Source organism: Notothenia rossii (genome assembly GCF_949606895.1).
Source record: "Notothenia rossii genome assembly, chromosome: 10".
Taxonomy (NCBI): Eukaryota; Metazoa; Chordata; class Actinopteri; order Perciformes; family Nototheniidae; genus Notothenia; species Notothenia rossii.
The window spans coordinates 37,113,662-37,129,366 of NC_136908.1; the positions used below are offsets into that span (position 1 = coordinate 37,113,662).

A 15,705-nucleotide genomic window follows, 5' to 3' on the forward strand; every position below is an offset into this window, starting at 1 on the left:
ATTTCTATAATAACTAACGCTAAATAACTGAATCAACAAGTACAAAATCTAAGTTGAAGTAAAAAAACATTGGTGATATATCAATATTTGGAAACATAAAAATGTAAATGTGCTTACAACAGACTGTGGGGATGTAGTTTGATCACATTAAGTTGATTTTTACTATTACCGGATGAATTTGACAAGAAACACATACAATAAATGCATATTTAATTTAATCAGTCATTTTAAATTGGGCACACTGCCGTGCTCAGGGTGTTTGACTTCATTTTGTCGTAATGTGAGTAACATGATGTCTGGACTTTGACTGTTTCATTCATCATGGCAGGCAGCTTACATTTGTTTTTTTTTCCTACTCTGTGTAAATATTGTGTGTAGATTTTAAAGCTCATTTAGGTAAGCAGACTCATTTCTGCTCTACATTTGAGCTCAGCAGGTAAACCTCATGTGAAATAGTATAGTTATAACGTAGGACTGCAGTGCTTACAGTTGGCCCTCATAGAGATGACTAATGTAACTGTTCACGTAATTTCACTTAGAGATTTTCGCACATAAAACTTTAATACAGCACATATTCATTATCATGGTAACAGAACCATAGTTCCTTAAAGTTGTGAGTACTGGGTGACCATGCAGAATCCCAGTTAACAATATGATGATTATCACCAACTTATGGTTATACACAAATATCCTGGACTATATTGGGATGATTTTAATATTCACTTTGCTTTCGAGAAATCAGTCAAAGTGTCACTCAAACAAATCCTTCTTCATCCAAACAACTTCAAGAAAAGCTGGGCACCAATGGCGTCCCAGTCCAGTCCCCTCAGACCATGTCCACCAGTCTAAACTTGCCCTCCTGTGGGACCGGCAGGACGCTGATGAAGGTCTTGTAGAGCACGGCTCCTTTGGGTAGCTTGGTGATAACCTGGGTGGCCTCTGCGCTGCGTGGGGGAGGGACAAACACCTCCTTAGTGAACTTGATGTAGCCATTCTCCAGAGCAAACAGCGTGTTGTTGGTTCCCATCCCCACCTGCGATTTAAAGAAGGACAGGTGGAGAGGCTCAATGAGATGTGTACATTTCTACTACATCACAACATTGTTTGATATAGAAAGTGTAACTCACATGTGCTCCTGGGTGATACCTCAACAGCCTCTGTGTCGCAAGGATGTTACCCGCATGGACAAAATTACCTTGTGAGCAAATTAAAAAGAGATGATAGATCAACTTATTTCTGGTATTATTATAAATATGTATTTATGTCTGCATTATTTTGCAGACTAGGAAAGGAAAGTAACAAACACAACCCTATGTATAAAACAATACTGTTAAACAGCAGCCTCCACAATGACAGTTCAATCAAGGCCTTTTTAAACTGAACACCACAACCTTGAACAAGGAGGAAATGTTTGTGTAGATGAAACCTTAACCTGAAAAACTCTCGGGAATGTACATTTATTTTATTTATTTTTAGTTTGTGTTGTTCACAAAGAAATATTGACTACTTTGCCAGGCCTCTTAAACATTAGGCATTTAAATAAACATCAGCATCAGCTCTTCTTTTCACTGTGTTTTCTTTTCACATTCTCAATCCCTACAATAGCTATTGTAATTTGAAATAGAAGAGATTGCATTTACCAGGTGTATAAACACTTCAAAGTAACTTGAGGCTAGTGAAGAATAGGTAACAGAGCATTTTTATTTTACATATATTTATATTACCATCTTGTTTCTTGAATCCATATCTCCGCCCAGGGCTTTTTCCACCGACGTTCTTACTGCTGCCACCAGCCTTCTTAGAGGCAAACCTCAGCAGGTCCAGGAGAGCGGTCTGAGCCGGAACCAGAACCCCTGCCCAGTAGCAGACAGACATTCATGTGGGGTCAGCTTCCATATCTCATGAAGACAAATCATAAGCTTGTACTTTACCCTAGAATTTTCATTTTATACTTCAACCCTTCTACCTTTTGGAAGACAATTTTGTACTTTTTACTCCACTACATTTATTTTAGAGATTGATTTACTACTTTCTTTATAAAATGTAGATTTTGAAACACAACAATTATTATTTGAAATAGCCATCCAACGTTATATTTAGGTAACTAAATATACAATAAACCCTGAGTGGGTTATCTGAAAATTAATTGGCATCAATTCTGCAAAGACGTTTTTTGATCAAAAATATTTCAAAGATAAATGTGAAGATTTCCATGCTTTTGCTTTGATATATTTCTAAAATATAGTGATGAGTTATTTTACTACTTTTGAGCACATTTTCTTAATCGTACCATTCTTGATGCAGTAGTTTTACTTAAAATCTAGTGTTTTTACAGTGTGCTATTAGTAGTTTTACTCAAGTAAATAATCTGACTACCAATATATTTCTCATTACGTCAGTACATCTCTACGAACGTCAAAAGTAATATTCTTGTTCAAAAATATATATCGATGTTTACGCTGGTATCAAGTATGCGTTAAATGTGCTAATGTACAGACTGAATAGCTCGCTCAGCTTAGTTAGCATGTAGCACATTTAAAACGTGTACAAATGTTAACAGAGTGACGGAGCGGCTGAGAATAAATGAATATTTTTCTCAAGCAATTTGTAAATATGCGGGAATGTAGAAATAACTAATTTAGATGTTTGATACCAACCGGTTCTGGACTTGAGCATCAAGGACGCAAGCGCTGCCATCTTGAATCTGACGTCACTTACGTTATACCGTCACATCCGGAAACGGTGCTGCATTTAAGATCCCCAAGAAAGATGCAGTAGATCGCACAGCCTTCTGAAATACTGTTTAGTTGAAGCTAAGAGCGAACGAAGTAACGTGAGCTTGATAGTGCAAATACTAAAACATATATTTAAAATGCCTGGATTTATGTTGAATTATATTATTATATCATTAAAATATTATTATTATATATAGGATTTACAAAATGCCATGTTTCAGTAAACATTTTTTTTTTAATTGAGGTTAATGAACAACTTTCCTTTTTATAAAACAAACACAAATATAATACTCAAGCAATGCGCTTGTATTTAATGTCTAAATCCATACACTATTAGTTCTCTTACAGACATGCTGTGGGGACCGGAAGTTCCGAAACGTTCCATAAACGCGAATGCAACATTACCTTGCAATCTGCAACCCGGGAAGTCTAAAGGCTCTGCAGACACAATTTAATGTTCCCTGTGTTGAATTTAATGAATAATTTCTGCTAGTAGCAAGTCTTTACTTCATTAGTAAACACACGCCTGCAACAAGATATCGTTTCAAGTGAGTATACAAAGCACGGTGTGACACATCCGGTTACCCAAAGATATGCTCTCTGTTTAAATGTTGGCAGCTTAGACACCGCGGTGAAGTATAGTTTTAAGATGGATATTCGACTGCCGCATCCAGCGACTCGACGTCTTGCAGTTTCCACCAAAGTTGGCAGCAAGAAGACGGTGAATCTCAACCTCGTAGCCCTCGTACTTAACCCGCGTACACTCATTTAGGGACCATCTATAAATTGTTGTTTTTATCGCCAGAAACGTTTAAAAAAATGAATACCTTAATGCTGAGTTGTCCATATTAGTTAAAATCATGAATTTCAATTCTAATAAATTGGTTGATGGAGCACATTCATTTAAAAATAATGATGGATCATTTGTATATTGGAGGAATTCTTCCTATTATTATTTTTCTGCTGGCGTTTCCTGTTTTTGAGGCCTTTAGGACGCTTCAAAAGTTGTATAATTTTGCACGGACGCCAGGACTGGTGAACACTACAATGTTCTGTAGTCAATCGGTTCAAATTGTCCAACTTGCTCGCTAGCGCCACCTATGAAAAACCCATTTCGGAATAAATGTACAAAGTCGCACTCCAGTCGTAACTCCAATATTTACAGCATTGCTGCCCATAGTGATAGCCCTCTAGTTTAAATCTACTACCCAAAAATAAACATATGGAAATGGGTTACTATTTAAAAAAATGTTTATTTATTTGTTTTTGGTTCATTTATAGTTGTGAGTGTGTCCGTGCTCTTGAATCAGCCTCTCCTGTCTCCCTCCTCTCCCCCCTGCTCCTCTTTGAGGCAGCAGCAAAAATTAGTTTTAGCTCTCAACAAGTTTATCTTACCTTTTTTCACCTAGTTAACATTTTATTTTTATTATTCATGCATATTTTACTAATCACTACCCCCTCAAATGGAAATATGTGTTTACATAAATGGTGACCCAACCGTTTGAGACCCACTGAGATAACTTAGACTAAGTTAACGATCTAAACCAGGGGTCGGCAACCCCTGGCACGCGTGCCAGCATTGGCACGCAGCACCGTAACCAGTGGCACACTAGGAATAAGTGGAATAAGTGTGCAATAATATTTAAATTGTATTTTCGGATCCTGAACGAGACCGCCGCCAGAGCGCGTCTACCTGGAGAAGGAAGCCATGCACGCGACGCAGCCCCGCTCTTTTTAACTCCAGGTGACTTTCTGCCGGTTTCCTCCGTGGTGCAGTGCTGATCGTTTCACCACAGAGGAAAGCACTTCACAAATTGCAGTAGGCCTACCCATAAGGAGCTGTACAAATACCGCAGTTTTTGCGTGGCTGTGTCTTTAGTTGAAAGCCCAGTGGCGATCTGCTCATCGAAATAATATGCTACAAATTTGGGGCGGACTGGCCATCTGTGTGTTGAACTTTCCTGTCGGCTCCCAGACCGTAATCGAGGAGGACAGAAGCAACAAGCTTCAGGTTCAATAACCCACTTTAGCTTAAATGACTGGAGAGAGGCGAGCTCTTCTTGGGAGGCCGTTGCATTTATTTAGCTGTTCTTCCGTTTGACAAAATACATCACAGACCTCTGTTTTTCTGCTTCCTCGTTTCACTTCCAGAAACATACACACGTTCCCTCACTGTCGCTCTGCCAACCATACACACACAAGCCACACCCCTCTCTCTCTCTCTCTTAAAGTAAGGTGACCAGATTTTCAAAATGAAAACCGGGGACATTTTGAGTTTTGCGGTCAAAATCTCATTAACATATCCAATTTTCTTCGCTGTTAAAGAAAAAAGGGGGACAATTCTGGTTCAATGTAATTCGAACATTTGAACTGTTGGATACAAACAGAAGGACGATAGCTCATATGAGACTTCAAAGGTCTTTTATTTTGAAACTGTACATCAGATTGTCCAGATTCTCTCTGAGTGACTAAATGGGGTGTCCTGCTATCACCCTGAAGTGAAAGAAGTATTTGATTGACTTCGAATGACTCTTTGATTATGGACGGTTCCCATTAAATAATAATCAAAATATAGATGGACAATAGATCTAATTTGAGATTTTAAACAGCATACATTTAAAATTGTGCCTCAGAAAGTAATGTTATTTTAGGAGTGTTGTGAGATGGTGTCAACATCATTTGAAATTAGTCACCCAGTGGAAATGTCAGATATGTCCTCATAACTGTATCCTTACATTTTACATTCACTCAGTTATAATGTGGTAGTTATATGTAGTTTGTTTTAAATTATTATTGATCACATTATATAGTAAATATTTCTTAATTTAAGATCCAGTATATATGAATATGTTTGGTGTGTTTTTTAGGTATATTTGTTATTGACCGAGTAAACGCTTTTATTTTGAAGGCAGTTTTTACAGGCCTCTACCGTAATGCATACGATATTCGCGCACCGCAATACAACGTGCGGGCTGGCTTGACTGTGTTTTCCAAATTGGGGCCTGGCTTGACCACAGTCTGTTTACCCAGTGTTTCCTGACATGAAACGTTTTATTTCACGTTGCTATGTGTTTTTAACATATATTAAAAAACGGGGACATTTCCGGGGACAGTTTCAACCGGGGACAGGGCAATACAAACGGGGACTGTCCCCGGAAAACGGGGACGTCTGGTCACCCTATCTTAAAGGGACAGCGATCTCATCTCACTCTGCATGAATCACAGAACGGACGATTGTCCTTATTATTATGCCGTTTAAACCAATTATTTAAATGTGGTAAATGTGTAAGTTTTGTTGACAGGTCCACACACTGCTTCCCCGCAGCGAGGCTCCCCCCCCCCCCCCGTTGATAATTCTCAATCGTCGGCACGCTGATAACAATTTCTTTTTTAAATGGCACTTCATATCAAAAAGGTTGCCGACCCCTGATCTAAACACTCAAGAGAGTAATTTACCTCACCTGAGCTGTAGTTATCAGCCTCTCAGTCTGACAGCAGAGGACTCTCCCTCCACCTTGTTGTTGAAACTCCTTATATCCGTTAGCGCAGCTAGCTAGCACCAGCTGCTAACAACAACAATACACGTAACCGGTGCACGCGCTTTCTTGTTCGCTCGCGCCACACATACCCTAACACACACCCTCCCGAGCTTGAATGACACACAGACCAATCGAGGGCATTAGTATGATCTGTATGAAAGTGGCCATGTCGGCAGGCCACATCATGTAGACAGCCAGTCACCCTCTGTGAGGCAGAGTCAGACCCACATTTGCGAAAATTAGCATGTTCAGGTGGTAAATATTGCCGCCATTAATCAAAACGTACTCGCAGGGCGGGGCTTAGAAAGAAATGCTCATAACTCATCAACACTGTATCCATATATCACAGATTTCCATTGATAGGTTCACACTGTCTTGGGGAATAGGTACACCAAAGCATTTTCATTTTAGACTATAGGGGGCGCCAAAAACACCATCAATTTATAACTCAAGAACTTATTGACGAATGTTTGTTCTTTTCTTTTACACATACTCTGGGGTTGACTACAAACTGAGATTTAAAGTGTCGCAACAAATACAGAATGTGGGCGTGGACTATACATTTTTTTTTTATTGCCATAGCATAAAATGAGATTCGGACGCAAAACTTGGGACACACGTCACAGCCCAAGACCTTTTCCCGAATGTAAAAAAACAACGTAATTTTTGAAAAAAACTGCTCACTAGCGCCTCCTATTGTGTGGTAGTCATTTATAGTTTCTCAGAAGTTAACGAATTTTGGCACAGACATTCCTCATGGAGTTGCGGACATATTTGTAAATAGCTTCCATTACCCCCTCCCCCCAGGAAGTCGGCCATTTTGAAAAATGTGTGTTTTTCATGCATTTTAAGCAGATTCTTGCAAACTCTTCCTAGGGGAATGATCTATGATTGATAGCTCAATTGTGGAGGTCGTAAGCTAACAGCAAATACACCATTTTTGACGATTTACATGTCGCAAATTACTCCAAACTACTCGCATATAGTTTTTCCGATATTCACGGAACACTGTATACACATTGCTATTATGATTGCACACATATTTCAAATTGCATTCCATTAGCCCCGTCCCCGAGAAAGTCGTCCATTTTCCAAAATGTGCGTTTTTCATGCATTTTAAGCACTTTTTCGCAAACTCCTCCTAGGGAAATGATCGAACAAATTCCTATCCAGCACAAGTTCAGCCCATGTCCAATGTGATCGCTCAAACGAGTAGCTCGTAAGCTAACGGAGAATGTAACATTTTTGACGATTTACACAAATTACTCCAAACTACTCGCATATAGTTTTTCCAATATTCATGAAACGCTGTATACACATTGCTCTTATGAATCTGGACATATTTTAAATTGCCTTCCATTAGCCCCCCAAAAACTCGGCAATTTTCAAATATGTGCGTTTCTCATGCATTTTAAGCACATTTTTGCAAACTCCTCCTAGGGAAATGTTCGGAAAAATTGCAATCCAGGACAAATTAAGCGCATATCCAATAGGGCTGTCCCGAATACCATTTTTCGGGCTCCGGATATTTGGTAGTAATCAGCAGCGAACCGCTTCAACACGTGTATTTTGGTGTATTCACGGCATTCATTTTGTTATTCTAAAGTATTGTTGTTTTACAAATATTAACCCAATTTGTGTTCTTTGAAATTGAAAAGGGTATCGCATTGTGTTTGTTACTTTCGTTGCAGTTGTATGTCTTAAGTGTAATTTGGCTTGGCTTCCTATTTATGGATATGCTTTTATTTTGAAGGAGAGGTAGCGCTGTTGACAGGAAGTTGTTGTTGCTTTGGAAACAACGTGATGGAGATTAACAGAGAAAGGTAATATCTACATATAAAAACGGAGAAAGTTAACGATAAGGTTTATGGTTAAGTGTTAGCACCCCCCGAACAAGCTCTTACGTTGATATTGGAGATTTCAATAAATTCGATTTGAAAAAAAACCGAATATCCGAATAACAAAATTGAAACCTGTATAGTACTCCAACGAACGAATATTCAAATATTCGGGTACAGCCCTAATATCCAATGTCATGCTACGTTGAGCAGGAATAGTCCTTCGCTCAAACAGGGAGCTCGTAGGCTTACGGAGAATGTACCATTTTTTACCTATTACATGCCAGATAAGCTACTGAGACTCGCCTGTCTGCCTGGCACATCAACTCTCACACACACACACACACACACACACACACACACACACACACACACACACACACACACACACACACACACACACACACACACACACACACACACACACACACACACACACACACACACACACACACACACACACACACACACACACACACACACACACACACACACACACACACACACACACACACACACACACACACACACACACACACACACACACACACAAAGTGTGAAATGTAAGCCTGTTACATATATTATTGAGCGATATATATTATGCACACTGTTCTGCTTTCTGCCCTGACCTCAGCATCAGTAAGTCTGATGCACATTTGATCATCTCAAATAACTTATAATCACAACGGGAACAGTTTGCAGAGCTGTTCTTTGTTGACATATGTCCAGCCATGCGTCACGCCTCTTTTAAACATCACTGTTGGCTGAAATAGTCTCCAGAGAATACTTCAGTGTACCCTCGGTTATAGCTCCTCCAGAGAGACAACTCTCTCCTCTCTCCTCTCTCCTCTCCATCAGTGTATCCTTGGTTACGGCTCCTCCAGACAGCCTCCTCAATAATCGATCCTCAACGAGCCTTTAGAGCAGGGGTGCGCACACTTTTTCAGCTTGGGAGCTACTTTTAAAATGACCAAGCCCAAAAGATCTACCTACAGGGCCGCCCCTGCCCAATCTGTGTCGCGAGCGGGAGGGGGGGGGGGGTGCTAGTGGAGTAAACGGCGGATAAACTGTGGCGCGCTTACACTAATTGCGCCGCGTAAGCGCATAATAGTGCACTGCATAATAGTGCGCCGCATTTGCGCTTCAGATGAGGAGGTGAGGCCCCCTCATAACTGCATGAACCTGTATGGCACAATACAACTCAGACTGGCTTACATGTACGTCAATCAAGTGGCAAATGCCATGCGATCTACCCACACTACCTTTGCGATCAACCGGTTAATCGTGATCGACGTTATGGGCACCCCTGCTTTAGAGAAATTTGTTTTCCTACGAGACGACGCAGCGACATCCGTTTCCGGGTCGCTGCCGGAGGACCTGGGAGTCTGGGACGCGAAAATTAGAGTAATGACAAACGGCTCATTTCCGAGGACTCACGAGCGTCTGCTTGACGCCGGGATGACTGGCTGCCCTCCCCAACAGGCGCACGGACGCGAGGGCCCGCTCATCACTTTGTGTACATCTGTGACCGCAGTTTTAATTAAAATGAATTAGGGATGCGCCGAATAGTCGGCCGCCGAAAATGGTTAAAAAGGCCCTTTCGGCTTTCGGCCGAAAGGGCCGAATCACAAGCACTGACAGCGAGAGACTGTTCAGCGCTGCCTCTCATGTGCTTGATGAGAAGAGGAACAGACTTATGGCTGATAAAGCAGAGAAGCTACTGTTCATTAAAAAGAACCTCCCACTTTTCCTTAATAAGTAGACAAGGCTGGCTTATCATAAGCTTATCTAGTTCTACATGTCTACTCTATACCCACTTTCCTGAACAATTTTCATTGTGAGTTATAATTCACCATCTCAGGTTATCATTAGGGGGAAATGACAGCAGCACAGTGTTCAATATATTGTACTTTCGGTATCTAAATGATACAATGTTGTTTACATTGCTCATGAAATTGTAATTTAATTTGTAATTGATTGTGGGTTTTGTATCCAGTTTTCACTTTATGTATCTTTATACAATGTTTACTACTTTGTTTATGAGGACAGACAGCCTTATTTACAGATTCTTGAAATTGAATTGTAATTTCATTTGTAAATAGTTACATTCATGTGGATTTATCCAGTTTGCACATTTGTATGCATGCACTTATAGGTGCATTTGTTGTTGTTGAAGGCCTGGCTGTTACAGTCTTTATTTACACTATTTTGGTGTAGGCCTACTGGCCTAGATGTTTATGCAGTTTTAAAGCACCTTGGCTTTGTTCTGAATGCACTTTGTTGTAGTTATCCTACAGAGAAAAGAAAATGCACTTGACTTGGAATTAATGTACTGTATGCATTCAAAAGTGCTGAATAAATGTTTTATGGACCCATAATAGTGATTATTATTTAAGTTAAGTTTTGCCATAATCATGTCTTTTTCCATAATCAGAGCTGAACAACATTGGTAAAAAATGTATACATTATATATATATATATTTCTATTAATCATTTTCGGCCTTTCGGCATTCGGTTTTCGGCCAACTGTTTCCTATTTTCGGTATCGGTTTCGGCCAAGAATTTCCCATTCGGTGCACCCCTAAAATTAATATTTCTATGGAAAATTCAGTTTCTTTTTTCAATAACTTCCAGGTCATGGGACCTAATGACTCAAAATCAGTGCTGGATCAAATAACTACACCGGCTGCATAGGACACACCTCCTTTTATTATATATTATACATTATACTAGCTTGAACTCCAAAATGGATATCCTTATTTCAACCCCTCCACCCACTACAATAAAACGCCCCAATGTTATATTTAGCTTAATTTACAATTAATAGGCTGTTCATGGTTAACGTGTGTTAGCCTAATCTGTTATAGTTCCCTAAATCTCCTCATATAGAGGGGGATAATCCACTAACATGCTTTAATTAATATGTTAATTTGATTCAGATGTGCTGATAATATCCAAAATATACATTTTTAAACGTCTTACCTTTTAAAAGTCCATCACAAACTGTCTATTCTGCATCAACTCTACTGCGCTGGTAGTATTTGCCGCTAACTTCCGGGAACTATTGAGAGGCTCAACGCCATTGCTGTAAAAAAAATGGTCCATTGGAGTGAACGGAGTTCACGCAACTCTCTCTTTATACGGGTCTGCACCAGCACTTCACTTCAGTGAAATCCTCAGCCACTAGCCCCACCCTCTTATTGTGTATCGCTCACTGATTGGACGCTGCAGCGCATCACTGATCTGATGCTTCTTAACATCAGAGCAGTTAAACAGCGGACACAGATAACACATTAAAGGAAATCACTCCTCAGTTTTATACAGCGTTTTGTTTGTCAGATATATCACATATTTTTAATATGATACATTAATTCAAAGTGGACAAAAATATTTGTATTCATATATTGGAAACATTTCATGATATCCAATTCATTTTTATTATGAACACAATACAATTAAAAGAGAGACAGATTTAATGTCCGTGAGCAAGAACAGCTTTTTTTTGTTTTACATTTGTATTTATTGTCATCTCCATTCAGTCACAGCTGAGACATGAATTACGTGATTTTGCATAACGTGACGCTCCGAGGAAAGGACGTCCCATAGAGAACCGCAGTGACGCGTCCTAAAACCCGGAAGTAAACTCCTTCCGGTTCCAATGCAATTTCTCCATAGGATTTTGGAAAATAGATTGAAATAAGGTCTGTGGTTGACACACATTTAAGAGACGGATCAAGTTTTGTTCAGCGGGATAATATCCACATGCCTACCCTACTTTTATAATTTTCGAATCATAAATCTAGTCGCCAGAAGCAAAATGCTAACGTTATGCTATGAACGAACTACAGCAGGGTCGCTGCTTCAACGTCATGCAACTTAAGATCCATATTCAAAACTACAGATTCAAAATTGTTCAATTTGAAGCGCTTGTTTTAACAGTTTGAAAGAGCGCAGGTACTTGCTTTCAAGCAGAACAGGGAAAACAAACTTAGCGGGATTGTTTACGTGTTCGGTATAATGACGTACAACAGCCTCGTTGTTGTATGTTAACAACCATCGTTTTTCAGACACGTAAACTCTTCAAAAATCACCAGTGGGGTCACTGCTGATGTATGTAATGTCGTAGAACAAAACGTGATCTTTCTCTTCAATTTGTGTCAAACACAGACCTTATTTCGAGCTATTTTTCAAAATTCCGATGGAGAAATTGCATTGCTTTTTGTCGAAGGAACTGGAAGTGGTAAAAATGCTAACTTACTTCCGGGTTTTAGGAATGTGATTCTCTATAGCTCTTAAAACTAATTTCCTTGCCTCTAGTTCTCTCTCTTCTCGTAGTTTCTTTGCATCGCTCCATGCATCCCTGGTGGGAGGGACTAAGACGCAGGGAATAGACGTAAGTGAGGGACGAAGGGATGCATGTTTTGGGAAGTGAGACGCAGCTATAGTCCCTATAGTGAACCCATTTCTAAGTTTTATGTTAGAAGTGTATAGTGCAGATCCCCAGCACATAAAAACTGCAGGATGCTAACTTGCAATTTGCACAATTATCGTAAAATGTGTTAATTAGCATAAGTACAAATATGGCAACTTTCTAGTCAAATTTTATATCCTGAAAATGTCAGAAATGGACTCTGCATCCTCAATTACCTCCACAATCACTGTAACATTTTCCAAATCGGCCAAGTAATTTTTTCATTATTGTTTACATAGGCCATAATGCCATTCATTTTAATTAACACAACTTATGCTAATTGTGAAAATTGCCCAACATATGCAAGTTAGCATCCGGCAGTTTCTATGTGCTGGGGACCCGCACTAGACATTTCAAACATAACACTTTGGGGTTCAACATTTCGAGGTTCAACTAGTCTAAAATGTAGATGTGTTTAATTAAACTTGGTGGGATGTCTATAACAGAATTAAAAGCACTCATGGAGCTTGGAATAGCCTGCTCCTTGATGGTCCTGTAATACTTGTGTCTCATTATATCCAGTTACTGTCGCTCGGGCATGAGGGAACATGGTGGCTGCAGTGACTCCAACAGCGACCTGGATGAGGAGTTTCCGGTGTTTGACTTCCTGCAGTCGGGTCGACACCCCCACCCAGCTTCCCAGAGCAGCACAGATAACACACACTCAGGCAATGTGGGCACATATTCAGGACCGGCTGATGTAATGACGATCAGCAGCGATTCTGATGACGATGCACCTTATGTCCCTTTGGCACAGAGACAGGAAAGTGTGATTAGTGCCTCCTCCTCTGTCACTAATGGGAAAGATGCTGAACACTATTCGCCATCCAAACTGGGTGATCTACAGCTCTCTCGACAGAATGGCTTGTCAGAGTCAGAGCAGCCGCTCAGCTTCCATCAGGTGAGAACAGTGAGCCCAGATGAGGCTGCAGTTTTCCCTCAGCAAGGGCTGCCACCCGCCGACACCAAGAAGAATGCTGCCAAGCAGACATTGGAGATCCAGAGCTCCAGGAAAGAGGTTCTGATGAAGAAGCAAAACAGGGAGGGCCATCAGAGGGCCAAGGAGGGGCACCGGCAGGAACAGGAGAGGCAGAGAGCCGAGAGGAAAGCTCTGGCTGAGGCTGCCAAGGCTCTGAGGCCGGAGGAGTGCATCAAGCACATGGTGGTGGCTGTCGACCCAGGTACAGAGAAACAACCAGCACAGTGCCTAAGTGGATCAATCAGCTCGTGCTTAAGAATTATTAAAGGTCATTTTGTGCTGAGAAGCATTCACAACATACACTATATAGACAAAAGTATTAGGCCACCTACACAGCATTATCTGTCCTCCACCAAACGTTACAGTTGCACAATGCAGTCAGGCAGGTAACATTCTCCTGGCATTCGCCAAACTCAGACTCGTCCATCAGAATGCCAGATAGAGAAGCGTGATTGGTCATTCCACAGAACACGTTTCCACTGCTCCAGAGTCCAGTGGCGGCGTGCTTTACGCCCCGCCATCCGACGGCATTGTGCTTGGTGATGTAAGGCTCGATGCAGCTGCTCGGCCATGAAAACCATGAAGCTCCTACAGTTTTGGTGTTTATATCAATGCCAGACCAGGAACTGTGCATTTATCGAGTCAGCAGAGCTTTGGCCACTCTGCATGGTCTGACATTTCATGGCTCCTTCATTTCCACTTTGCAATAATACCACTTAAAGTTGATCGTAGAATATTTAGGAAAGAAGACATTTCAAGAACTGACTGGTTGCAACGGTGGCACCCTATTACAGTACCACGTTCAAATTCAGTGCGGTCTTTAGAACGACCCATTCTTTCACAAATGTTTGTAAAGGCAGACTGCATGGCTAGATGCTTGATTTTATACACATTTTAATCGTTTATTTCGGAGGGACAATGCACTGCAATAAACACTTAAAACATTCAAATGTGTCGTAACAGTGCAAGATTTAGCTTTCAGCTAATTTCCATCCGTAGTCCCACACAAAACAACATTTAAGAAATTTACATTTTACAAACATTTTAAAAAGAAAATACATGTTATACAAAAGGTGCAAGAGAGCAAGAGCAGCATACACAAGTATGTATGACATGGTAATACAATATAGCAACAACGACATGTAAAGTGCAAGAGAAGATACCCCTGTATTAAAGTGCATTTAGTAGTGATTGCTCGTCTGTTTGTTTCTCAACCATTCTTTGAGTTGACCTTTGAAACTATTGAGAGTGGGACAATCCCGTATCTCAGTTGGGAGGCTATTCCACAAAGAGCTGCCCTTAATTGAAAGTACATGTTGTCCAAAAGTGGTCCGTCTACGGTGGACCTCACAGTCTCCTCTGGTTTCTGACCTAGTGCAGCGTCCAGTGTCTTTTTTGTGGATGAATTCCCCTAAGGGAGGGGGGGCCAGTCCATGTAAACATTTATAAATAAAACACAAAAAGACTTAAAATTGTCAAAACTAGAAATTATGTTTTTCAAGGATGGTACAGTGGTGGTATGAATATGGCTTTCGGTAAAACACCTTAATAGCCCGCTTGTACAATCGGTTTAAGGTTTGTGGCACAAGCAAACGACCAGTTTGTAAAACAGTTTTCAATGTGGGATAGAATCATACAGTGGAGGTATGACTTTGCAGAATTAACAGTTAAGAAAGGTCTAATTTGTTTAACATTTTGCAAGTTGAATTAAATAGTATTGGATGCTTTCTTAATATGTTTCTTAAAAGTCAAGTTCGACTCCATTATGACTCCAAGATACTTGAACTGGGAGACTAGTTATATTTCTGCTCCATTACACATTACACATTAGATCCTTCGATTTTTACTGGTCGTTTACTGAACATCATGCAGACTATTTTTTTTACATTTAACTGTAAGCAAATGTTGTTCAGCCAGTGTTGAACCTTGTCCAAAGCATTTGAGAGACAGGATGAGATTATTTCAGTCTTTTTCCCGTGTACAAAGGTGACCGCATCGTCGGGATACATGTTCACATTCAACTTAGGACATACATTAGGCAAGTCATTAATGTACAGTGAAAACAGTAATGGTCCAAGAATGGAACCTTTTGGAACCCCAACAAGGTAGGGCAATTTAGCACTGTTGACCAAGACACACCGTT

The 15,705-nt window shown here is 40.4% G+C and overlaps 2 protein-coding genes across 3 annotated transcripts; one reads left to right on the plus strand and one right to left on the minus strand.

Annotated features, from left to right (window-relative positions):
- Positions 1-540: 540 nt before the first annotated feature.
- Positions 541-2,792, minus strand: mrpl27 (mitochondrial ribosomal protein L27). Its single transcript, XM_079655378.1, has 4 exons — positions 2,658-2,792; positions 1,725-1,853; positions 1,128-1,195; positions 541-1,033 (listed from the first exon to the last, which is right to left on the minus strand). Exons 1-4 carry the CDS (start codon positions 2,695-2,697, stop codon positions 827-829), a joined length of 444 nt encoding a protein of 147 aa, XP_079511504.1. The 5' UTR covers positions 2,698-2,792; the 3' UTR covers positions 541-826.
- Positions 2,793-2,933: 141 nt separating this feature from the next.
- Positions 2,934-15,699, plus strand: LOC307022548 (uncharacterized protein). Of its 2 annotated transcripts, XM_079655377.1 has the most exons (3): positions 2,934-3,283; positions 12,430-12,505; positions 13,106-15,699. In XM_079655377.1, the coding sequence occupies exon 3, from the start codon at positions 13,122-13,124 to the stop codon at positions 13,950-13,952; it is 831 nt and encodes a 276-aa protein (XP_079511503.1). In that variant the 5' UTR covers positions 2,934-3,283; positions 12,430-12,505; positions 13,106-13,121; the 3' UTR covers positions 13,953-15,699. The 2 variants fall into 2 exon arrangements, with proteins under 2 accessions (XP_079511503.1, XP_079511502.1); XM_079655376.1 differs by lacking the exon at positions 12,430-12,505.
- Positions 15,700-15,705: the final 6 nt, after the last annotated feature.

Bases quoted from the DNA above. Each gene is read 5' to 3' on its own strand.
- mrpl27 (XM_079655378.1), bottom strand. From the start codon at position 2,697: ATGGCAGCGCTTGCGTCCTTGATGCTCAAGTCCAGAACCG. The intron at 1,854-2,657 runs GTTGGTATCAAA...GCTACTGGGCAG, and splicing joins GATGCTCAAGTCCAGAACCG to GGGTTCTGGTTCCGGCTCAG. The intron at 1,034-1,127 runs GTGAGTTACACT...TTTAAATCGCAG, and splicing joins GGTATCACCCAGGAGCACAT to GTGGGGATGGGAACCAACAA.
- LOC307022548 (XM_079655377.1), top strand. From the start codon at position 13,122: ATGAGGGAACATGGTGGCTGCAGTGACTCCAACAGCGACCTGGATGAG.